This window comes from Choloepus didactylus, chromosome 18 (assembly GCF_015220235.1).
Source record: "Choloepus didactylus isolate mChoDid1 chromosome 18, mChoDid1.pri, whole genome shotgun sequence".
In the NCBI taxonomy this organism is placed as follows: Eukaryota; Metazoa; Chordata; class Mammalia; order Pilosa; family Megalonychidae; genus Choloepus; species Choloepus didactylus.
The window spans coordinates 74,731,881-74,756,894 of record NC_051324.1 but is presented as its reverse complement, the minus strand read 5'-3'; the positions used below and the strand labels follow the sequence as shown (position 1 = coordinate 74,756,894).

At 59.2% G+C, this 25,014-nt stretch overlaps 2 protein-coding genes across 2 annotated transcripts; one reads left to right on the top strand and one right to left on the bottom strand.

Annotated features, from left to right (window-relative positions):
* The first annotated feature begins 1,374 nt into the window (after window positions 1–1,374).
* LOC119514841 lies at window positions 1,375–10,768 on the top strand. The gene is made up of 5 exons (XM_037810553.1): window positions 1,375–1,392; window positions 1,504–2,283; window positions 2,959–3,027; window positions 3,742–3,985; window positions 5,933–10,768. The coding sequence occupies exons 1-5, from the start codon at window positions 1,375–1,377 to the stop codon at window positions 6,562–6,564; spliced, it is 1,743 nt and encodes a 580-aa protein (XP_037666481.1). The 3' UTR covers window positions 6,565–10,768.
* A 3,458-nt stretch (window positions 10,769–14,226) lies between these two features.
* CHMP6 (charged multivesicular body protein 6) lies at window positions 14,227–21,210 on the bottom strand. The gene is made up of 8 exons (XM_037808573.1): window positions 21,052–21,210; window positions 18,094–18,203; window positions 17,893–17,980; window positions 17,204–17,290; window positions 16,659–16,724; window positions 16,483–16,563; window positions 15,845–15,899; window positions 14,227–15,171 (listed from the first exon to the last, which is right to left on the bottom strand). The coding sequence occupies exons 1-8, from the start codon at window positions 21,112–21,114 to the stop codon at window positions 15,116–15,118; spliced, it is 606 nt and encodes a 201-aa protein (XP_037664501.1). The 5' UTR covers window positions 21,115–21,210; the 3' UTR covers window positions 14,227–15,115.
* Between the last annotated feature and the right edge of the window lie 3,804 nt (window positions 21,211–25,014).

Below are 25,014 nucleotides of genomic sequence, written 5' to 3'. Positions count from 1 at the left end.
TCCCAGAGGCGGAGGCTGGAGGCGCTCCTCTCTCCCCTCCTCAGGCCGCACCACCACCTTCCCGGCTTCCTCCCGCCCTCACCGGTTGCACCAGGTCACGTTGTTGCCAGAGGACCGTGTTTGGGTTCCTGGCATCGCTGGCCCCGGTGAGGTCCAGGAATGAGCTCTGTCTTGGAGGCCCGTGGCCCACACGTGGCAGTGCCACGGCCTTGGTGCGGGAGTGACGAGAGGGTGAGGGCAGCGAGCTCCGTGTGCAGGGGAGGAGGTGGGTGCAGTTGCTAGGAGCTGGGCAGTTGCACAGGATCGATGCCATGGCCTCTCCGAGCTCAGTGCAGACGCGATGCCTGCCAGCTGGGTGCCCAGGAGGAGTTGTGCCCTAGAGAGTGTGTGCACAGCTCTGAGAACCAAACCTGGTCCGGCTGAGACTCAATCTATTTTAGGTGTCATCGTCGGTGGCTGGTAGGCCGGATGTTTCTAGACAGCACCCAAAGCTCCGGGAGGCGGAGCTGAGCCCCCAGCCCTTCGGGGGGCTGCGCATGGCAACTTCCTCTGAAGGGGACAGCCCGGGGTGTGCAGGGGGGCTTTATGGAGGACAGAGCTGGCCACTCGACAGCTGTGAGCCGTGTCGACAGCATGGACCCTTGATAGATGGCACAAGAAGGAAATCCCTCTGGGGTTTCCTCCTTAAACCCATAACCAAAGACATCAGACGAATCCCAGGGGAGGGGCGTCCCGGGAAACCCCTGACACAGCCCTCGAGCCCGCCAAGGTCATCAGCACAAGAGAAGCCTGAGAATCCCACAGCCAAGGGGATGAAAGGTCACGTGGGCTCCTGGATGGGGTCAGGGAGCAGCCAAGGAACTCGGAGTAAACAGTGGCCTCTAGTTCCTACGACGTTAGTGGTAACCAGGCCCCACATGGATGTGAGGTGCCGATGGGGAGCCCGGGGTGGGGTCTTTGGGGACACGTGGTACTGTCTTCACAATCATTACATAAAACTGTTCTGAAGTAAAAAGTTTAGTAAAAAAAATGAAAAGAGCACGAGTGATCTCCGCACAAGCCTCCAGCTTGGCCACGAAGTGCCCGGCCCTGCTCTCCCGCCACCCCCTTGGGGCTCGTCCTGGGGAGCCCCGTCTGATGCTCACCCTTCTCCCCAAAACACATTTGCCCTCGACCTGTCCGTGGTCTATGCTTTTGTTCCCCAGGACCAGGATGTCCAGGCCCCACTGTGGACAGTGCCTCGGCGGGAAGCAGGGCCTGTGCGGAAGGTGCTGGCCAAATAGCCCTCCTCACGGGCAGCCAGGCGGGGCGGGGTGAGGCTCCCTGGCACCCCGACCCTTACATAATTCCTGGGCGGGTGGTGTGATTCCAGGCATGGGGGTGGCCTCGCGGGTGAGAGCAGGGGGCCCGAACGAGGCTCAAAGTCTTGCTCGGGCGTTTCTCCCCCTCTTATGTTTCAGTGTCATCTGCGTCTGCCAGCTCTGTCACCCACTTGCTCATTAGAATACATTAGCTGACAATGGCGGATTTAAACAACCCGAGCAGGTGACGCCTGTGCCCTCCGGCACCGGCCGGACGTGGGCAGTGCCCGCCGCTCTCCCTGGAAGAACGGGGAGCAGGGTCCTCAGCCCGGAGCCTGGCCCTGGGGTGGGCAGCGGAGGGCACCCTCTCCCTGATGACCTGAGCCCGAGCGGAGGGGCCGCGTCCAATCTGGCAGGGGGTGTCGGGCAGGGGTCTGGGGCCGGGCGCTGGGGTCCTCTCAGCGCAGAGCCCCGCACCCCCAGCAGCGTGGGAAACCCAGCTGAGTGCAGGCACCCCCGTGGCCTGGGGTGGGATCCTCGGTCAGTGGGAAGCACTGGACGGCGAGGAGGCTCAGGGCGCTGGCGAGGCCACCCCTTGTCAACACGAGACCCTGTGACGGATGGGGAAGCCGAGAGTGGGGGGCTTGCCTGTGGCCCCCTGGCTCCGGGCCCACGGGGCTGGATGGTCACTCGTCTGTCCAGGGGAGGCGAGCTCATCAGCAACACGCTGCGATTATTCTGCGCTCACCCTGCAGAGCATCTTGTTTCTTTATTGTCCTGCCTCTTAAATGAATTAAAGTGCCTTGGAAGTGATGTGAGGGGTGTTTTTGGAGAGGAGCAGAGGAAACCTGCACTTCGGAATCTGAAATTGGAAAAGGACCTGGACCCCGGACCCGGGCGCTCACGGAGCCTTCCAGCCCCGGCCGGGCAGCGCCCGCAGCTCCCAGCCGAGTGCGCGGCTCGCAGATGGCTCCCGGGCCCGGTGGCTGCTGCTAATTTGAGCTGCTGGAGGCGCCTTGCACTCACTCTCTTCGATTCTGTGTTTATTTAAAGCCAGATTTTGAAATGTTATCTTCAGTTCTAAAATCTGACTTTCTTCTCGCAGCTGATCCTAAACCCCATGTAGAACCACAGAGTGTGGGAGGACCTCGAGGCTCCCTCAGCTGGGCCAGGGGCAGAATTCTAGAGCCCCGTTGACAGGCGTCGCACAGATACGCGTTTGGGTGGGGGGCTTCCTCCCACAGGGGGAACGGGGGAAGGTGCCCCTGGTGTCTGGGGCTGCCGGGCTCTCCTGCGTCCGTCCTGGAGTACCCAGTGGGGTTCTGGGCTCTCCCAGCCCCGCGTCTGCTCTGGAAGCGGGGTGCAGACAGCTGCACGGCGCCCACACGCACGGCAGCACCCAGCACCCCGGGAGCCTCCCGCCCTTCCCGCACCCTCCCTCCCCTACCCCGAGACCCACGTGCTTTCCTTCTATTTGGAAGCGGAGGACACCCAGGGGTCTTTCACGTGAGACCCTAACTCCTGCTGCACCTGTGCTTATAGCACATGAGCCGGCGCTCACAGGACAAAGCTAAGCCATTGTCCAAGTGTCGGTACGGTCGACATCAGACAGCGGGGGCTCTGGAACTCTCTGTCCACGCCCCCCGCCCCCCGGCAGCGGGACCCGCAGTCCCAGCCTGGGTGGTGGGCCCTCGAGAGACCTGAGCTCCCTTCCCCTCGACTAACGGTAACTGTTCTTGCCCTCTTCCACACCCCCAGGGAATGTGCTGGAAGGACTTTGATGAAACAGGGACATGTTGGGGAACTCAACATGGAGAAAGCAAAACCAGCCCAGGGATCAGGTGGGTTCTGAAAGCTCAGGCGTGTGGGGAGGGGGCACCGCAGGAGAAGGGACGAGCCCCTGGGGCAGGTGGCAGGAGGACCCGGGGAAGGGACGCTGCAGAGAGGCTGGGGCCGGGGGAGACAGGCAAGTCCAGGGTTCCACCTGCAGTGACCCGAGACCAAGTCGCCAGGGGTGCCCGCTGCCCGGGGTGTGGGGAGGGGGCAGCTGGAGCGCTGCCAGCTGGGCCAGTCCCAGGCGGCTTGTCGGGGCTTGGGGGAGGTGGTGGGTTCCGTTTCCGCTGGGATCAGGCAGTCTGAAGAGCCGGAGAACTGACGCCAGCGCTTTATAATCTCAGGAAGTGTGGCATGAGTCGGAGTCGCTTCTCTGGCACGTTTGGTAAGAAAGCAACATGGTTTTGAGACAAGTTTACTTTAGTGTTAATCTCGAGACCATCTCTTCCTCCATCGGGCGATTCCTTCTGAGTTGGCCGGAGCAGCACGTTTGTACTGGTCAGCGGGAAGCCCGGCTGCTCCTGGCGTCCACCTGCAAAGCTGAGCCACGGACGTGGGGGCGTCTTACCCTCAGCCCAGCGAGACGCCTCCGTGCGGCCTTTGCTAGGTGGCTGCTCGGGCCGAGATCTGGGGATCTGCGCTGGTCCCTCCAGATTTCCAGATTCTCTCTGCGACTGCAGGCGCCACAGACGCCGGCACAGGGCCCCTTGCTCCGTCCTCAGAGCCTGAGCTGCGGGCAGTGGTGCCATCGTCTGTTCCTTCGCTCCTCAGCCCGATGAGTCCCCGCTGGGAAAACCGCAGGGGCCTGGACTCGGCTTTAGGGAATGGGCAGCCGAGGCCCTGCAAAGCCGGTGTGCGTGTGCGTGTGTGTGCGTGCGTGTGCAGTGTGGCTTTCCAGGCGGGTCAGTGGCTGATCTGTAGCCTCCGTCCTGGTGTCGGCCGGTCAGGGCCTAAGGGAGCGACGTGGGAGGAAAAGCCCAGGGTCTGGGGTTCTGGGCCGGTCCTGGTGGGTGGCACCGAGGGCTCAGGCCCGCCAGGTTCTGGGAACAGCTTTGCCTCTGGGAGAAGTGACCCGGCCTCAGCTCCCTCACTCCCTGGTTCCGCCGAGGGCGAGGGGTCCCCGGGTGGGTGTTCCCCCGGGAGGGGGGCAGTGGACTCACGGCGGGCAGCCATTGCCGCTACCGGGTGGACATCCCGGGGAGAGGCGCGGGGGGCCGAGGTGGGCGCCGGGAGAGGACAGCGGCGGGGTCCATGAGCCCGAACTGGGGCACACGGTTGCCATCGGCGTGGGAAGGGACCAGGGTCCTGGACTGTCCACCCCCTGCGGGGCCTTGGGAGGGCCACACACGAGTGTCCCGGCCCGTGGGGAGGCGTCGGGAGGATGCGTGGGGAGGCGCAGGGCTGCAGCCTCTGGGCCTGGGGCTGGTGACGTGTCACCTTCGCAGGCCAGGGCTCCTGCTTGAGGAACCAGGATTCTCTCTTTGGCTGCTCTCGGTCTCCTCTTGGAGGGGCAGCCCAAACTCCACCCCCCGTCTGCGGGAGGGACCCGGGACCCAGGGCGACCGCAGCTCCCTGTGGGAGCTGGGCCGTGCTGGGGGCCCCTCCGCAGAGGGCGAGGCCCGGGCCCTCGGAGATGTCTGCGGGGCCTCCGGGCCCCCCACGTCCAGTGTCCTCAGGGAAGCACTGTTCACATATGCAGGGGTGCACACGCATGGGGAGTGGGCGGACGGCCAGGGGCCGGGCCAGCCCTAACCAGTGAGTGACCCCCGGCCGCGGCCGACACCTTGTCACACTGGAAGGGAAGGGGAGGCCCAGAGGACAGGAGGCTGGGCAGGGGGAGGCTGGAGCCCTGGGAGCCCCTTCCCAGTGTGGGGTGGCTGTGCCCACCCAGTGGGCATCCAGAGTGCTGGGCGACTCGGGAACGTGCCAGGGGCCACAGCCAGCGAGGCCCGGCCCGACAACGCAATGCCGCGCCTGGCCCGGGACCCCGGGCTGCAGCTGCTGCCGCCACCCCCACACGCTCCCTGCCTTCCGGGGCCGTGTGTGGCCCTTCCTGCCCCCGAGGGGCCCGCTGCCCCCTAACCCCCATGGAGGGCCCTGACGTGGGGAGGCCACTCTGCTGACCCCGGGGCCCGTCCTTGGCCCCGCATCTCCCTCACCCCACATCACAGGGACGCATACCTCCGGTGCCCTCTGCCCGCAGAGCCCGGATCCTGCCCGAGACGTGTACCTGGCACCCGTCCTGGGCAGGTGGCGTTGCTTTCAGAACCCCCTAGAGGCCTCCCCCACCCCTTCTCTCCCAGCACCCCCACAGAGCTGCCAATGTCAGAAACCAGGTTAATTTCTCAAAACAAGCACAAGAAATTCATTTCCAGGCCAAGGTCCCTAGAGAGCCCTAAAGCGGCAGGAGCAGCGGCCAAAATGGCTGCCGTCTCAGGGCCAGGTGCCTCCCAGCTGCTCAGGGGGTCGGCTCGATGGCCACCTTGTAGTTGGGGAAACTGAGGCAGGGAAGGGGTTTGCCCGGGGTGGGGGTGGGGTGAACGCCCCAGAGGCTGGAGCCCAGAGGCCAGCCCTGACCTGCTGCAGGGGCCCTGCGAGGCCGGAGGAGCCGCCAGGTGCAGGCAGGGGCCTCCCGCACCTCCCAGCGTCTGCACTCAGGTGGAGCCCAAACGTGTTTCCCACGCAGACCTGGTCCCTAAGCTCAGAGCCCTGACTCCACTCCCCACCTGGTGTCCCCCTAACTTGCACAAGCCAGGACCCCCCCAGTTGTCCCTGACGTTTCTCTCCCTTTGTCACAGCCTTGCCACCCTCGGCCTCCTGTCCAGCCCGTCGACATCTCTCCGGCCCCACCCGCCACCTCCCCGAGTCCACACTCTCTGGCCCTCTGACCACGGCAAGGTCCCCTCCCGCCTTCTGTGGCCTCCGTGGGTCTGACCGTCTGGGGCCTGTGCAGTGGCCCTGCCCTTCTCGGACCCCACTGCCTGTGAGGGGGCCCGACACTGAGCCCCGGGTGCTGGCTGCCAGCCGGGCAGGAGGATGGTGGCCGTGGTACTGGGTGGCCGTCCCGTCCTTCACCTCCCTGGGGAGCAAGGGAGGGGCCCCTGCAACCAGCGTGGCGTCTCCTCTCCAGGCTCCTTGGGTGACAGCCCCTTGGCTGTGTGCCCCCCGACTCCAGGGCACGGCTCTCCAGGGGCAGGGGTGGCGGTCCTCCCACCGGAGCCCCCATCCCTCGTGGGGGGAGGTGAGGGGGGACAATGTCGCAGGTGCCATTTCCTCTGCTTCAACCCCCCATGCCCACCAGGTGAGCCACAACCTGGGGGCTCGTGACGCCCCCTGTGCTGAGCCGAGTGCCAGGACAGGTGAACAGGCGGCGTGGGCAGGTCACAGGCCCCATTTTGGGGGTGCTCAGCGGTGGCCAGGCAGAGGGTAAGGGGTGGTGAGGCATCCAGGAGGCCCTGTCCAAGACCGAGGGTGCGGCCTGAGTCTCCTGGGGCCACCATGACAAAGAACCCAAGTTCTGGGGGCCGAGTGTCCAAAAGTGAGGCGCTGCAGGGCTGCGTGCCCTTGAAACCTCAGGGAGAGCCCTCTCCGGCCTGCCCCCGCCACCCACTCCCCAAGGACGCTGTCGCTGGATCTTGCCCCCCACCCAGGAGCGCTTGCCCCGAGCCATCACCCCGTGGCAGCTGCAGAGACCCTTCTTCCCAGCAAGGTCTCACTCGGGGTTCCGGGGGCAGCACGTGGGCCTTTTTTGGGGCACCGTCCCCCACTGCGGGCCCAGCTCCAGGGCGGGGGGCCGCCTAGGCCCTCTTTTTCCTGAGTTTCACCCCAGCCGAGAAGGGCCCCAAGCGAGTGGGAAGGATGCCAACTGGGGGAAGGAGAGGCCGGGCCAGGCGGGCTTTGACCCTGCGGCTGGGTCGGCTCAGCCCCGTGTTCGGCCTGACCCTCTGTGGCTGGTGCCCCCAGCTCAAGTTCCAAGGCCTTTGCCACGCTGGGGGGACACATCCACGCACACGAGCCCTGGTGAGCCTGAGACGTGCACCCTCGTATGTGGGCCCCCGCCCCCCTCTCTGGGTCCAGCCCCCCGAGACACACACTCTCTCTAGCCCTCAGGGGCCCCTTTCCAGATTTCCTTTGGCCAGAAAGAAGGGGTTTCTACCGGAGTGTCAGCTGCCTGTCCTGCTGTGCAGCTGGAAACGGGGCCCACCACGGGGCAGATCAGCAAGAAAGCTGCCGGCCCCTTTGCGAGTTTGGGCTCAGCTCCACGCCTACCTGCTCCGGCTGCTTTGCAGAATCCTTGGTGCCTTCTGTCTGTCTGTCTTTTTATTTTTTTTTAATCAGATTTTCTAGCCATCACTAGCAAGAAAGGCTATAGTGGGCTTAGCCGCTGTCATGGAACTGGAGCCTCTAGAGGTGACTTGACAACAAAAGAAAATAATCTGGAAATGATGCGCTTAATCCTCAACACTCGTTTTCAAGCATTTCCGTTTTGCTCAAGAATTCATCCAGCTACATTCCACCCAAGCCCCCTTGCTCGCTGGATCGGCCCAAATGAAAGCCTGTTTGCTTTCCTTCCCCCAACGCCAGCTACCTGACGGCAGGGAGAGCGTCACCACTCACAGCCAAGGAGAAGGCACCGATCGTGGCGTCCATGTGTGGACGTTTAAGGGCTGGCGGCACAGGGACCGAGGACAAGCCACAGCAGGTCTGATAAGGGCCCCTCAGACCCTGTCTCGGGGAGAACATGGGGCCCTCCAGAGTCAGGGAGTAGGAGGTGTGTGTTCCCAGCTAAACTTAGGTCAAGTTCTACCAACCCAGAATCAATGTGGAGAAACTGGGATGGGTGTATTTATCTACCATTTATTTTTAAAATGTTTCCTAAGAAGTAAATGGTGTAAATAGGAGCTCAGGGGGATGTTCCAGTGCTGAGATGATTCCACACTGAGGAATAAACTTGCTTTTTAAATGTATCAGGAAGCCCCGGATCCAGAGATAGGGCTGCAGGGGCTCTGCCACGGGCAGCACCGGGGATCGAGCCTTCCGAGTGCGTGAGCTCTCCGGCTCGCACTTTAGAAATGCAGATCACGTGCTCCTTCCACACATGGCTCGCGATGCCCATTACCTGTGCAAGTCAGCATTCTGGAAGCCGGGGCAGCGCTGTAAACAAACCCGACAGGCCCCTACTCCTCTACCGCACCTCTCCGACTTCTTAAAGAAGATTCTGCACATAACATAAACTTTGATGATGCTCGTGTCAGTCAGTGAGGAGACGACTGCATTCCGTCATGAAGTGTCTTCTATCAAAGAAGATGGCGTTGACGTGTTCAGCAACCGCGTCGCGTGGTTGACCCGTGGAGAGCCTGTGGTCAGTCAGGAGCTTCAGATCTTCTTCCAATGTGTCAGTACCAGGCAAGGTTTTCATTGCACCCACACACCAACCTTTACTGGGCTTTGCGCCTGTTTTTGTTAAGGTACCGCTTGGCTTTGGCTATGCCCATGGCTTCTGTCACGGTTCCCTCGGCTGCCTTCCCTCCCACTTTGAATCAGGGCCCGATTACTCACCCGAATGCAAAGCCACGACAGTTGAGCTGTTACCACACATGTTTCAGGACAGAACCTCTGAGGATTCACGAAGATTGGCGCGAATCCCCCAAGTCAGAGAGATCAGTCGTCCCAGGCTGCTGGCCCTGTCCCCACCGTGCCCCAAAATGAAAGGGGACAAGAGAAAAGGAAAGAAGAAAGGAAGAAAGAGGAAGGAAAGGAAAGAAAAAGGAAGAAGAAATGGGTTGAATTTTCACGGAACGCTCTTTGTATACACTTGGCTCTTCTTATATTTAATATTTTGGGGGAGGAGCTGAATGGAAATATTGAAGCAGAGAAATCCACTTCTATTCAGCAGTGCACTGGAGGTTCTCGCCAGGGCAGTTAGGCAAAGAAATGGAATAAAGGCATCCCGAGCGTAAAGGAAGTAGAGCTGTGTCTGCAGATGACACGACCTCGTATACGGAAAATTCTGAAGAGCCCACTACAACACTACCAGATCACACAAAAAAATCAACTGACACTTGCAATAAGTTAACCAAAAATGAAACGAAGAAAACAATTTCATTCACAAATGCATCAAAAAGAATAAAATATCAAGGAATAAATTTAATAAAAGAAGTGTAAAACTTATACAAAAACTAAAATTTTGTTGAAAGAAATGAAAAAGGCCTGAATAAATGGAGACACACCCCGAGTTTATGGATCAGGAGACTCACTATTACGACGATGGCAGATGCCCCAAATTGACCTACAGATTCACCACAATCCCAATAAAAATCCCAATTGGCTTCTTTGCAGAAACTGTCAAGCTGATTCTGAATTTCCTTTGGAAATTCAAGGGACCCAGAATAGCCAAAAACAACGTGAAAGAGAACAAAGTTGGAGGACTTACGCCTCCTGACCCGGAAGTTTCACACGCCGGAGCAGTCGTGCGGTGGAAGGAGAGAGCTACAGGCGGAACCCAGAGCCCAGAGAGGAGCCCGCGTGTTTACGCTCCGTTCACATTCCACAAGGGGCCAAGATGATTCAGCAGGGAGGGGACAGTCTTGTTCACAGACGGTGGGGGGACAACTGGATCTCCACCTGCAAAAGAAAGAAGTCGGGCCCCTCTTTCAGGCCACGTACAAAAATCAACTCAAACTGAATCAAAGACCCATTTTTAAGAGCTAAAACCATAAAATTCTCAGAAGAAAACGGGCAAATCTTCATGACTTTGAATTTGACAATAGTTTCTTAGCTATGACACCAAAAGCACAAACACTAAAGAAAAATCAGATGACTTCAAAATTAAAAACTTCCATGCTGCACATGATACCACCAAGAAAGTTAAGAGACAACTTACAGAACAGGAGGAAATAATTTGCAAATTGTAAATCTTACAAGGGATTCATATCTACAATAAAGAGAACACTTACAGCTCAATAATAAAAAGACAAGTTATAAAACGGATAAAAAATCAGAATAGACATTTTTCCAAAGATGATATATGAATGGCCAACAAACACATGAAAGGATGTTCAACGGCATTAGCCATCAGGGCGATGCAAAGCAAAACCACGAGATTCCACTTCATACCCACAGGTTGCTAATTAAAAAAGGGAGGATTCCAGTGCTGGTGGGAGTGTAAAATGGTGCAGCCATGTGGAGCACAGGCTGGAATTTCCCAAACGATTCAACGTGGAGCTGCCATGTGACCCGGCAGTGCCACCCCTGGGTGTATGCTCACGAGAAGGGAAAACGTATTCATCCGAAAACTCGCGCACCAAGGTTCACAGCAGCGTTATTCACAACAGACTGAAGTTTTGAAACGTGTCACGACATGGACAAACCTTGAAGACATTGTAGTTTTAAAGAAGCCAATCACCATAAAACCACATATTGTATGATTCCATTTACATGAAAAGCCCGGAATAGGGAAATCCAGAGGGAAAACAGAGCAGCGGTCGGAGGGCCTGCGGGGAGGGGATGGGGACCGCCTGCTGAGGGGTGATGGTCGCAAACCCGGAATATACGGAAATGCACCGCACGCGGGGGCACTGCACGCACGTGCATTGTCTTATTAAGGCTGTTACAGAACGAGGCGCAGCCCGGGCTCCCGGGACGGGCAGGCCCCCCAGCGCCGACGTGTGCTCGGTTTCCCTGGGGCTCTGCACAGCCTCCGCCCCTCACCCCAACGAGCCGGGCCGGGGAGGCGGCTTGCTGCCCGCGCTGCGCCCTCTGGGGCAGGGGGGCCGGGACCCCCTCCAGACCAGTGCTCCAGCGGCAGGCGCGGACCCAGGAGGGCCCCGGCAGCCCAGCGCGCGGCGGGCGGCCCCCCGGGCCAAGGCCGAGTGACCGGAAGGCCGCGCCCCCGCCCCGGCCGCCCACCTGCAGCCCCGGGGGCGCGCGGGCTGTGCGTGCGTACGTGTGCGTACGTGTGCGTACGTGTGCGTACGTGTGCGTGCGCGCGCGGCTGTGCGTCCCTCCGCTCTTTGTCCCGCCCCCGAGATCCTGGAGCGGCTGGGCGTTTCCTGGGAAACCCGGAGCCCGGAAGCCCGCGCTTTCTCAGGGTCCCGCCTCGAGCCCCGCGACGTTGTCATGACAACGCCCCCACGCGCCGCATGACGTCGCCGCCGGGCGGAGCGGGCGCAAACGGCGCGAGGGGAGGCGACGTGGAGGCCGCCCCCGCCTCCCCCACCCCCCGTCCTCCCCGCGCCCTCCCCGGGGCCCAGGGCGCGGGTCCGCAGGAGGCGGCGGCGCGGGCTGGGGATGAGCTGGCGCCTGGTCGCCCCCCGCGCGCGGGAAGGCCGAGCAGGGGCTGCCTCGGGAGGCCCCACCCCGTCCCGCACCCCGGGTCGGGAGATGGGCGGGGCCCCGCCGGGTGATCTGCCTTTGAACGTCTTTCATGTTCTCATGTTCCTGGTTTGATACCGTGTTTGAAATTATTCGAATCACCTTCCACTTGCATTTCTCCGTTATTGGACACCGAAGTTGCTTGTCATTGATACAAGTCAGCACTTGAAAGATGCGCAAAATCATCAGCCCGTAGGGAAACGCGGTGAGGACGGCGCCGCTGCCCCTCACACCCAGGCCGAATGAGAGCCCCGGGAAGGGCAGGGGAAAGCCCTGCTTTGTGGAGTGAACCCGCCATCAGCTGCTAGGAACTTTCCCCGTAGAAATGAAAACCCTTGTCCAAATAACCCGCCCAGGAGCGTTTACAGCTCTGTTCCTAATTGCCCTGACATGGAAGTGTCACGTCCGTTGGCAGGTGACTGATGACAAACGGGTGCGTCCACAGCATGGAGCACCACTCAGGAAGACAGAGGGATGGACTTGGACAGGACAAAGCCACTCGTGGGTTGCAGGGGCCATGCCCGGCGGGAGACGCTAGTCTGCAAAGGGGCAGACTGATTCCATTTGTAAGAAGTTCTCAACTAGACATTGCCACCACGAGATGGGGGTGACTGCAAAGGGCTGGCAGGGGGAGTTTTGGGGTGAGGGTGTTCTGTATCCTGATTGTGGGGTGGTACACACATCTGCACGTGAAAAGGTTCTAGAACTGTATACCAAACCACAAAGTCCATTTTCCTGAATGACTGTTTGAGAAATCCAGAGCTGCACCTGCTGCTCCACCATCGTGGTGGCATGTAGGGGCTTTGCTGGGCTGCCGCCCACACAGCTGCTCTGGGGTTCCAGGAGCATTGCCCCCGCCGGTGGTGAGCCCGGGATGTCACGGTTCCCTTACGGAGACGTAAAATGAGGCCCGAGGCTTTCCTGGCGTTCCCCTCAGCATGGTGACTGTCTCTCCTGAGTCCGTGGGAGGACTGGGAAGAGCCAGTGGTTTCCTGGTTGGGGACAGGGGAAGAGCCCTGGAGTGGAAAGAGGCCCCAACGCCCCAAGGGCTCCCATATGAAGAAACTGAGGCAAGGGCAGTGGGGTGGTGCTGAGCCAGCTGCAGGTGGTGCCTGGACCTGAGTTTGGACCTCGGTTCCACCTGGGGCAGCTGCTTTGTGCAGGAGGGGCTGGGAGCTGGATGCCGTTTACCCATGTCCCACACAGCCACAATGGCGAAGGCACCTGGCAGCTCAGCGGTTCTGGGAACTGGCTCAGTTTTCTCCACTGCCCTGGCCTTTTCCCCTCTGGCAGCTCCTGGCCCAGCACCGGCGGCAGGAGCAGTCCCCAGGCTCGGGGCCACCAGTGCAGCCGGCTGCCCCTGTCCTCCACCTTCCTTCCATCCCTCATCTTCTTCGCCAAGGCTCCCGGACCCACCAGCTCCGCCACAAGCCATTGCACTTGGTTTTACTTGTTTGCAATTGTCATGAGTCCTACTTCCCCAAGGAGATTAGAAGGAAGTCGGGATTTGGGCACAGCGGCCAACGCCTGCTGGACTGGAGCCAGAGCTACAGGCCGGGGCAGGAGCTTGTGCACGGAGACGAGGTTGGCTGATACCGAGGCCTGATTTCCCGGAGGGCAAGAGGGGACATGGCCTGCGGGGCGCCACAGGCACCCCACCAGGCCGAAGCCCCCACTCGCCCAGGACGGGAGGACACTGCAGGCCGCAGGCTACGCCCCCACGGCCCCTCGGCTGCATCCTGGGCTCGGGCCTAAGGGGCTGTTGGCTCCAAGGACCAGGCGCCCTGCAGGCGGCTGCGCCTGGGCCGTGCCAGGCCGCCCAGGGGCCGCTGGTGCCGAGGGAACCGCTGAGGGGGCTGGGAGAGGCCCGGGGTAAGGGTGGCGCTGGGGCAGTCATGGTCTGTCCTGGGCCTGCGGGTGGAAGTGTGTCAGCAAAAACAGACGCCGGGCTTCAGAGTCAAACAGCCAGATTCATGCGCTGGAAATGCGCGTTTTCTGCAGAACCACTGGTGGGGAAGAGCCCCCTCCTGGCCAACGCGTGAACTGCAGGAAGCCTGGGGACAGCAGAATGGGTCCCGGGGCTGAATCTGGTCTGGGGGTGGCGGGGGTGGCCAGCGGCGTTGGCTCAGTGTTTTAACACAAAAAGACTTCACCTAAAATCCTAGATTCCCAGCTTCTCTCCAAAAACTAAGAACTGGTGACACTGGGCCTGCTCTCCCAATGTCGAAGGGCGAGGCCACCTGTCACTGGGGACGCGCCTGGGCTCCCTCCCACCTGCCCCCTACCCCCACGCTGACCTCAAGCCAACTGTCCTCTGTGGGGTGAGAGATCAAAGCGTCTGCTGGCCCCACAATGAGGCCCTGGCTCCTGGGGGTTCACTCTCAGCCTGCCCAGCCCCAGCTAGCAAAGCCCAGAGAAGCACAGTGTAAGGGACAGCCGAGTGGCCCTTCTGGGGGAACCCCAGCTGCCCCCAATCATCAGCTACTGGTCCAGCCCTGCCCAGGGCACACCTTCAAAGCCGCAGCATCCCCAAGCTGGCCAGTAGGCATGTGTCAGAGGACAGCACGGGGCCACTGAAAACCCACCAGCGCCAGCAGGGAGCACGTGGCCAGCCGGGGCATGCCCGGAGTGATCAGTGGACGAGGCAGCCCTGAACTGACAGCTGCCGGCCTGGGCCTGGGGACCGCGGCGCTGAAGTCCACTGAGGCAGCAGGCTGTGTGGGTGGGACCGACTTTAATACTGAGTTTATGTTTCTGGGGGAAGAAGGGGCCTAAGAAAGACGTTCCCCTTTTGTCTTCAGGCCTGAAGCGTGAGGTCCAGGGCCTCTGCTCCTGCCTGTTTCTCAGACGATGAAATCCTAGCGAGATTGTCTAACAGCAAAGCAGAAAACCTGGGACCTGGGGGCCCCTCCCACCCTCTGCAGAGCCTCCATTTTGCTGGTCACACGCTCAGGCCGGCAGGTGTGGGGCGCCCTGCTCTCCAGCCACGGGGCCTGCAGGTGCATGGCAGGGCCACACCGCTGGAGCAGGGTCCACCTCTGGGCTGTCCTGGGCTGTCCTTCCTCAGCAGGCTGAGCCACGGGGCCTGGGCCAACGGGATGGCACAGGGTGAAGGTGGAAACAGAGTGGCACGTCAGGAGGGCAGGAGAGGGGAAGGGACTTCAGATGGAGCTTCCACCAGCTAGCGCAGCAGCAAGGAGCAGTGGGAAGGACGCGTGGGGCACACTGAGGGCTGCTGGTGCCCAGCAGACGCGCTGGGGACAGGCGATGTGGACAGCACCAGAACACGCGCTTGGGCTGAGGCCACCATGGGAGCCACGGCCTTCAGAGGAGGCTGGAGGACCGGAGGACGCTGTTTAATCCGGAAATGAGAGCGGGATGGCACCACCCAAGCACGTCCAGACTTTAAACCATGAGGGGAGAATGCTCTGGAAAGTCATCCTGACATGGCCGGCGAGCTGCCCCCCCCATCAGCAGCCTCTTTTGCACGTCTGGCCCGGCCTGGCCCGTGGCCGCCCCCTGGAACCCGAGCTGGGGCTGGCTGCACCCCAGATGCCCGGGGCTGCAGAACACAGGGTGTCCCCGTGAGTCTAGCAGAGGAGGCTGAATTACGAAGCTAATACCAGCTCCGCCTGCCTGGTCCTAGTCTTGAAGGGGACTTTTTCTGTGGAGGGAAAAAAAAAAGTTTGTCACGTACTCCAAAGGCAAAAACTTCCAAAGAAGACAAGGCCAGGAGGCCAGGGCCCAGGTCCCTGGGGGCACCCTGTGATGGCACCAGGAGGCCAAGCCCCAGCTGGAGGTGAGCCACGCCCCAGGGGCTGGGGAAGGCCGGCATAAGGGGCTGGGATGGCGGGACATGGGCCTCGCCCAGCCACATGGCGGGACAGGGAAGCAAAACTCCTCCCCACGGACCCCGAGGAGGACAAGGGAACAGAAAGAAACGTCAGTGAGTTATGAAAAGACTAGTCAGGTTCCAGTGGACCATTCTGACAAGTGTGTAAATGAGACCACAGGGACTGTCGTCCCAGCACTGGGACATTTAAAAGGGGACCAGATACTGGGTTAGCCTCTGGGAAAGAGCTTGCTGAACCAGCCTTTCCCCGACTCTAACTCCTGGATCTCTCTCTTCAAAGGGCAGCCCTCTCCCCCCGAGGCTACCCACAAACCTTGGGCACCCAGGCCCCACCCCATGGGCGAGGCTCCCCTGGTCCCCTGCGCCGGGACAGCTGGGGCTGGAGCTTTGCGGAGTGTAGAGGACAAGGGACATCCTCTCAGTTCTCTTCTGGAATTCACTGTTCTGTGCGATCCAAGACGTTCGAAAAGCAAAACAAAGGTACCTGGGCTCTTCTCCGGGAGGGGCTCGGCGGGAACCTCGGGCAGCTCTAGGTGCTCCTGCAAAACCCAGATGGGAGGAGGCCGTGAGGCAGGCATAGCCCCCTGCAGCAGCCCCCGGTTGCTTTCTGGGCTGATCTCCGCTGTGCTTAAAGCAGAGCAGGACGCTCCCCCTGTTCAGAGACTCGGAGTCCTCCTCAGCTCTGGCTCCACCGGATGGAATCACCGGGAGGGAGGAGCTGCTAGAGAGGCCCATGGGGAGGCACCCGTGAGCTCGGCCAGCTCCTGGCTTCCCCCGAGGCCCCTTTCAGAGTCTGGGCTCAGCCCGGGGTCCCTGGAACACCCGTGGCTTGAGCAAACCTCAGGAGCCTTGCTGTGGTTTCTTGAGTTGGGCGGCAATGCTGGGGTCGGGGCTGTGAGGGAGAGGGGGCCAGGGAGGGAGAGGGGTGGCCAGGAGGGAGCTACAGTCTTGAGCCTGGCTTGTCCCTGCCGGCAGCCAGGGTGGGCTCCTGGGGACAAATGCTCGTCACGTTAGGACAGACATCCGGCTGCAGCCGGTGTGCTTACATGGAGCTGGGGCTGCCAGACGCTGGCAGCTGGGCCCACGACACCCTCAGGGGAGGGCTTTGGGGTCCTCACTCACCTGAGTGATGGCGTTCAGCTCCTCCAAGATGGCGTCTTCATCCTCCTGAGTGAAGCTTCCTGCCAGCAACTCATCTATTTGCTGCAAAGAGGGAACAAGGTGAGGGGCGGGGTGGGGGCTGAGATGGGGGTGGGGATGCCCGGACTCCAGGCCCTGACCCTAGCCAGGACACCTACCCGCTGGTACTCCACAGCCTCCTGGGTCTCGTCCAGGATCCTCTCCACCTCCTCGATGGACATCACCTAGAGACAGGGGTCAAGGGCGTCTGAGGCTGATACCAGGGCCCCTGCAATCAGGGCTCTGGGAATCCAGGGCATGAGGCCTCGCCTCACCACTGTCCCTGTTGAAAGGAGGCCACCAAGCAGGCACATAGCACCTTCTGGTCACTTCCGCCCAAGGCAGGCCCTGCCCGAGAGGCGGGGAAGCTGTCTGCCCAGGGGCCCAGCCAACTCTGCAGACTCTGCCAGCCCTTCCCCCACCCCTTCAGCCCTGGCTGGCGCCCCGTCCCCATAGCATCTGTGGGTCCACTCTGTGTTTCTGTGGTCAGGTCGTGTGTTCCTGAGCCGTCTGTCCTGGGCTCCCAGGCCTCCCCACACCTGCTACAAGCACCTGCTGGCTCACCATGTGGGTGCAGGTGTCCTCAGGACACCACCTGGGACAAGCCCCCCTTTTGCTCCGTGTGGGCTCGTGCCTCCTCCCTGGCCTGGCCCGGGGCTCCTACCTGGTGCATCTTGTTCAGACACTCGTTCCCGAACCGCAGCCCTTCGACCACCTTCATCTCGATCTGGGTGAACTCGATGCTCTGAACCTGCAGAGGAGCCACCAGAGGGGCTGGGGTGGGAGAACCCGCTGGGGGCCCACGAGGTGGGGGGGCCGCTGGGGTTGGGGAGCCTGCAGCGCCTGGCCCCCTCCCTCTTCTCGAGTGACGGTCCCGACGCTGACGCTGCCAGCACCCCGGCGGCTCCCCGGCGCCAGGCCCTCTCCTGAGCGCCCCCTCCTGCCCTCGCTGTTGCCCCCTCAGGGACACTGCTGGGGACCTGGCAGCGCTCAGGAGGGGCACGGGCGAACCTCAAAGCCTCGTCTGTGGCTCATTTGTGGCTCTGCTGGCAGAAAAACGAGCCCCTCGGGCCACCCGTGAGCCCTCTCAGTCCAGCTGGGCAGATCCCGGAGCAGGCCGATCCTCCAGACCAGCTCCGGTCTTTCTGCCGCAGCTCCCCCTGAAGACCCCCCTCGAGCCAGACCTGACCTGCTGCCCCCACAGTCCAGCTGCCGCCTCCAGGAGCGAGACACGTTCCTCACTCTCAACGAGGCGGTTCCGTGCGGCTGGCACAGGCCCTGGACTTCCGCAGCTGGCTGAGAAGGGATGCCCGTCCCCCACCCCACTGAGCAGACACCCTGAGCTTGGCCTACCATGGTCTCCAGGCTGGTGATCTGGTTTTCCGTCTTGTCCAGGAGCTGCTCCCGGTACCGCTTCTTCTTGAGCAGCAGCTTGGCCCGCCTGCACAGGAGAGCCCAGCGCCATCATTAGCAGCAGCGCCTGCCATCCCGGGCCGAGGGGGCTGCAGGCCCACTTCCCCTGCCCCATGGGCGGGGCTCCCAGGCCTCACTCACTCCTTCTTGCCGTCCCGAAGGAGCTGCCGGGCGACCTCCCTCTCCCTCTCCAGCTGCTGGGTGATGCGCTTCTGGTATTGCTTCAGCTTATCCCGCTGCTGCTTCAGTTGCTGCAGGGAGAAGACGCCTCACGTCAGCACCGCAGGTGGAGTCCAGGGCTGCCTGGAAAGGGGGCCTGCCGGGGTGCTGCCAGGTCACCCAGCGCCCCACCGCTGAGGCTGGTGCTGGCTGACAGGGCGTGGTGTGGACACCCACAGCCAGACCGACGGGCCCTTGAAGCAGGGGTCCTCGGCGGGGATGAGCCCGCCCCCCAGGGGACAGCCGGCAGTGTTGGGGGGACATTTTTGGTTGTCACAACTGGGAGTGTGGGGAGCTACTGGCATGTAGAGGGTAGAGGCCAGGGATGTGGCTAACATCCTACCAGCCCAGGACAGCCCAAAACGTCAGAGAATGTTCCAGCTCCCAGTGCAGCAGTGCCATGCACAAGACCCGGCTTGAATGAATCACGGCACTGAGGCACGCCGGACCCCTCAGGCCTCGACGTGGAGCCCCCCCAGATGCCATCCGAGCAGCATGGTGGCTGCGAGAACCCCAGAGGTGCAGAGACAGAATACAGGGAAGACTTGAAAAACCCACCCCAAGAGCTGCCAGCCACCATGGCCACGTTAGGCTTTGGGGAGTCCCCTTTCAGGCTTTTCTCCTTTGTGGGTTTCAGCCACCCCGAAAACGCGTCTGGCGCCCCCGCTCTTTGTGCTTAGCTTTGTATCTGAATGGACATTGGATGGAGCACGGGGGATCTACTGGTGGGGCCTCGAGTGCCTTTCAGCACCGTGAGCTGCCCCAGAGCTCACGCGGTCAGCTCCACGATGCAACCAGTCCTTCCCAATCCCAGGCCGTTGACAGTTTTTCCAAATTTCGTTATTTCAGAAAATGCTATGATGAGCACTTCATGGCAGGCAGCACTCGTCATGAGGGTTTTTCTCTATGTTACTATGCGAAAATTCAGTGAGGGGTGGGAGTATTTTTAAAACTCAAACACAACGAGAAATTGCCAGTGTAGACACTGGTGCTGCCGGAAGGGCCTGTTTCAGCGCCCCTGCCATCCGTGGTGCCGTCCCCATGGGTCGGGCGCCTCTCCTTGCCGTGATGAGGGGCACCCCCGCCCCATGGCCAGGCTCCGTGCTTGGCCCTCCCACTCTCCGAGGAAGAGCAGCTGCCTTTCCTTCTCTGGCGTGCTGGCACTGCTGCCTCCCAAAGGCCACTTTCCAAGCCAGGGGAATATAAACTCTGCATCTGGTCTCAGGAAGAGATGGGGAAGAGCCAAAGGGAAGCCGGTGTGGCCAGGCAGCAACTTGTAAAGCAAGGGGCATCGGCAGAGGGCCACGGAGCAGCACGCTGGGGCCTATAGTTTTCTTAGCTTGTGTTACGTCAGGAAGCAAAGCAAAGCTTTGTTCTGTTATGTGCTAAGTGTGCTGTTCCTGAGCCCCTAAAACTCTGTTTAAGGCAGAGGGGGGCATGGGGCCGCCTTGCCTGGGGAAGCCCCTGAAAGTGAAATCTTGGCAAGCAGCAAGCCCACCTGAACAGAAACCCAGAGGTGAGTCTTTATGGGGGGAGGACAGATTCGCCCTGGGGAGGAAGAGGCCCCCCACTCTGCTCCGGATCTGCTGAGGGGCTGATGGATGCAGAGGGTGGGGGCTGGGCACCCAGGGCAGGGCCGGGCCTCCCGTGGACACGGACCCTGGCTCCCGTGCACCCACTGCTGCGCCTGTTCTCCCTGGTGATGAGTGCACCCATCTTTTCTTCTCCATCCGGGGACTTGGGTTAAGAACCTTTTCTAAGTGATGGTTTTAGAAGGAAGACAAGAAACCACCTTTCATTTGTATTTGATTATCTTTAAGTACAAAGACAACATTTTTCATGGGGAAATTTAGAAAAGCAAGCCTCAGCAAATGTAAACCCTGCTACGTTTTGGAGTGTCTGTTTCCTGAAACATTTTTCTCTGCACAAAAATGGGATCATTCTGAGTAGACTGTGTCCCCTAAGGCATCACAGGTTTCCCTCCACGGGAGCTAACCTCCCCGTGGGGTCGCCCCTGAAGAAGGCGCTTGCCTAAGCAGGGACCACGTCCTCCTCCTCAGCGCTGCCCGGGGTCAGCTGCCCAGCAGCGGGACGGTCCCCGGTCTGGGGCAGTGGCCCACGCTCACCCACAGTCCCCCGGCGCTCGGCACCTTTCATATCAAGGTGCTTTATGGGATTAACGGGACTCGGCGGAAGAGGGCAAGGATGACGGCCGGGTGGTAGAGCCACCTGGCATCCGATTCAGACGCCCGGTGGTTCCACGGGTTGGACTCGGTTTTCTAGACCCCGAGTCCCCGGGGCAGGCGATGGGACGGGCAGCCCAAGCCAAGCGGCCAGAGTCAGGGCGCCAGGTGAGCAGTGAGGGGCAGGGCTGGGGGGCCCTCCACACCCGGGAGAACGCGCCGTAAAACCATGAAACGCGAGTCGTGGGGCTCCCCGCCCGGGACTTGCTCCCGTGACGCCCAAGCTCGCGAAACTGAAATGCAAGGGAGGGAGTGTCTGCGGGCAAGGTCCGGCCACGAGCCCGCCAGGAGGTTCCGGCAGCCTGGGGTCGGGCCCGGGTCTACCAGTCCCGCAAGCCTTCGCCGTCCGAGGACACGCGCCCCGGGAAGGAAACCTCACCGGGGGCCCACAGGCCGCTGGGCGGGTCGGCCGGGCTCCGAGGCCCCGAGTCGGAAGCCGCGAGCGAGGCCCGGGGCGCCAGGCAGGGGCGAGGGGGCAGCTGCAGAGACGCTCCGGGCAGCGCCGCCCCCGCCTGCGACCTCGGGCCCCACTCGCCGCCCTCCGCGCCTCAGTTTCCCCACTCGGGGCGCCGGCGGCCCCGCCCCCAGCCTCGCTGTCCCCAGGCGGGTCCCGGGGCCCTTCCCGCCGCGCGCTCACCAGGACGGCCTTGTCCTGCTCCGTGACGCGGCTCTGCTTCTTGCGGCCGAAAAGGTTGCCCATGGTGGCGCCGCGGCCGCCCCGCCGCGTCCCAGTCCGGGCCGAGCCCGAACCGCCGCCCCTACGGCCACCGTAGCCTGGGCCCGCCTCTCTACGGCGGCCGCGCCGGGCCAGGCGCCGCAGAACGCGAAGCCCCGGCGGGCCCGCCCCCTGGCAGAAGGCCCAGGGCCGCCGGGCCGCGGGTTCGAATCCATCATCCTTCCGGTAGAGTCCGCTTCTACCTGACAAGAATACCTGCCGAGCACCGCGCCTCATTTTTCGTGGTAAGTGCTGCGAGGTTCAGCAACGTGCCTTTGACCTTGCTACAGCCCTTTGGGCCTCCAGAAACTTCACGGAGGTGAGGGGCCCCCGAGTTTGGGGGTTTCGTCTTCCACCCCGCAGATTGCATATGTCTTACTGAGACATCTCAAGTACTTGCCACCGCCTGCTCCTCAGACCCGATGAGCATGCCACGCACGTCACAAAGCAAGGCTCTGTGGAACCCCAGCACGACCGGGCCTCTGCAGAGGAGGCGACGGCGGATGGTGGTCCTCGCCGGGCCGGGTGAAAGCTGACGGCCTCGCTCCGGCTTTGCAAACCAGACGGAGGCAGAAGCCCCGGGCAGGCCTGTGGCTGCACGCCCAGCACGGGCGCGGGCCGCTGGGGGCAGCAGGTGCCGTCGGGCCCAGCTCCTGCGCGAGTTGGCAGCCGTCCACGCTGGTTCTCCCGGGGAGATGCTGCAGGGGGCGCACCGACCTCGCCCCGCCTTACCTCTCCAGGTGGCTCCAACCCCTCCGGTTCCCCAGGGGTGCAGTGTTGCTTCCAGCTGACGCTCCTGGTGGGGAGGGGAAGTTCTAGTCGTGTCCACTGAGCGCTTCTTACCGTAATTGCCCTTATGAAAGGAAATGTGGGAATTCTGCCAGTCGCCAAGGAGGTCTCTTCCAAGTGTACGTTCCAGAGGTGAGGAGGTAGTGGCAGGGCCTGTGGACTGAGTCAGATGGCAGCTCACAGAGGTATTTTGGGTCCCCAGGAATTAGCATCAATTCAAAACCAGTATCGTGCATTTCCTGAAATGTTTGGATATTCCCTTTACTAATGCACAGTTACTCTAGTAAATGGGTGCAGGTGCCTTTGGGGAAGGCATGGAGGTAGCTTTGTGTATTATACTCAGCAATGCTTCGGGACCCTTCCTCAAGGGGGCCTGCCCCCCCCGCCCCCGGATCAGGGCTCCAGCTCTGAGTGTGACACTTGCTGTGGGTTTCTCATAAATGCCCTTTATCGTATTGAGAAAGTACCCTTGTCTTTCTACTTTTCCAAATTCTTTGTTTTTTTTTAATCATGAAAGGATATTGGATTTTGTTAAATGCCTTTCCTGCATCAATTGAGATGAGCCTGTGGTTTTTTCTTTCATTCTATTAATGTGGTGTATTACGTTGATTTTCTTATGTTGAACCATTCTTGCATTCCTATAATTAACTCCACTTGGTCATGGTGTTTACTCCTTTTAATGTTACTGTTGGATTCAGTTTGCCAGTGTTTTGTTGAGGATTTTTGCATCCATATTCTTAAGGGATGTTGGTCTTTAATTTTCTTTTTCTGTCTTTATCTGGCTTTTAATATTTATACAGTTAATCACAGTCATCCGTTCACCAGAAGATTCACTGTATTTATACATTCCCATGTTTTAATGTCCGCTTTCCTTCTGATGACATACAGTAAGGCAGCTTTATACTTAGCTTCCCGAGGAACTGCAAAACCATCTTTCACAGCAGCTGTACCATTTTGCATCCCCCCAGCAGGGAATGCGTGTTCTTACTTCTTCATATCCTTTCCAACACTTATAGTTTCCTGTTGGTTTAATAGCGGCCATTCTAGTAAGTGTGAAATGATATCTCACTGTGTTTTGACGTGCATTTCCCTAATAGCTAGTGAGGATGAGCACCTTTTAATGTGCTTTTTTTGTCTGGCTCTCTTTTGATTACCTTTTTTCCACCCTTTTACTTTCAACCTCTTTTTGTCTTTGTGTCTAAAGTGAGTCTCCTGTAGACAGCATACAGATGGATCAAGATTTTTCATCCAATCTACCAATCTCTGCTATTTAATAGAGGAGTTTAATTCATTTACATTTAAGGTAATAACTGAGAAGGAAAGATTTACTTCTGCCAGTTAGCTATTTGTTTGCTTTATGTCTTGTGTGTTTTTTGTTCCTCAATTACTCTATTACTGGCTGTGGTGGTTTGGAGCTGTATGGATCTCAGAAAAACATGTCCCTAAATCTAGTCCATTCCTGTGGGTGTGCACCCTCGTCAGTGAGACTCTGATGAGGCGCCTTCAGTGAAGCCGTGGCCCGCCGGATCAGGATGGGCTTGGCCCTATTGCTGAGGACTGCATAAAGGGGATGGATTCCAACAGGAGAGGGAGAAGAGCCACCGAGGGATCAGCTGGAAGCTGGACATCAGCGGGATCCAGAAGAGAAAGGAGAGGCCAGGAGAGGCTGCCAGTGACAGAGGAGCTCAGGGTCACTGGCAGCTGGCCCCAGAGCGCCAGTCTTCGGGAAGAAAGCATCACCTGGATGACACCGCGATTTGGCCTTTCTCTTAGCCTTAAAAGTGTGAGCTAATAAACCCCCATTGTTTAACCCAAGCCACTGCATGGTAGTTGCTTGCACAGCCTCGGAAGCCAAGAACACTGGCTTTAATAATATTTTAGTTGCTTTTTTGTACTGTACCATTTTGATTCTCTTTTTTCCTTTTCTCTATATTTTTTAGTGATTTTCTCAGTGGTTACTTTGGTAATTACAATGAACATCTTAAAGTAAACACAACGTAGTTGAACTGGGGCCAACCCCTTCTGTGGTACACGAACTCTCTCCTCCTCTGTAGCCCCTTCTCTTCTGTGTTACGTTGTTACTGTTTCCGATTGCATCTGTATACATTGTGAGCCCATTCACAGATTTAAAATGGCATTTTACACATTTGCCTGTTAAGTCACGCAGAGGGGCAGAAGCAGTTGCAAACCAAAGTGCAATGATACAGGGTTTTATGTTCACCCATGCAGACACCTTTACCAATGTTCCTTGTTTCTTCTCAGGGCTTTGAGTTACTGTCTAGTGTCCTTTTCTTTCAGCCTGAAGGATCCTCTTTTGCATTTCTTTGGGGGGGGGGGTCTCTTGGTAATGAACTCTCAGATTTTGTTTATCTCTAAATATCCTAATTTCTCCTTCATTTTTGAAAGATAATTTTGCCATATATAGAAGTCTACACAACTTTCTTTGTGTAGACCTCTTAAGACTATATTCTGCCTGGAATTCCATGAGCTTCCTGGATATGTGCATTCATGTCATTCATCACATATGAGAAGTTTTTGGTCATTATTTTTTCTATATATTTTTTCTGCTCCTTTCTTTCTGGTCCTTCTGGGACTCTGATGATGTGTTTGTGGCTACACTCCATGGTGTCCCACGGGTGCCTCAGGACCTGTTTATTTTTCTTCATTATTTTTTCTTTCTGCTCCTCACACTGGGTTATTTCAGTTTTATTGTCATCAAGCTTATTCTCCTTTCTTCTGCTCGTTTGAATCTGCTGTTGAATCTATCCATTGGGTTTTTTCACTTCAATTACTATACTTTGCAGTTGCAAAATTTCTCTTTGTTACCTTTTTATAATTTCCATCCCCTAACTTTGCTGAGACAATGTTTTCCTAATTTCCTTTATTTCTTTGTATATGGATTTCTTTAGCTGACTGAACATATTTAAGACACTTGATCTAAAGTCTGACTAATCATTCCAATGTTTGAGCTTCCTCGGAGATGGTTTCTTTTGGCATTCTTTTTTTTTTTTTTTTTTTTTTTGCCTTGTGAACGGGCCATACTTACTTTTGTGTATTTTGTAATTTTTTGTTGAGAACTAGACTCTAAGTTTTATG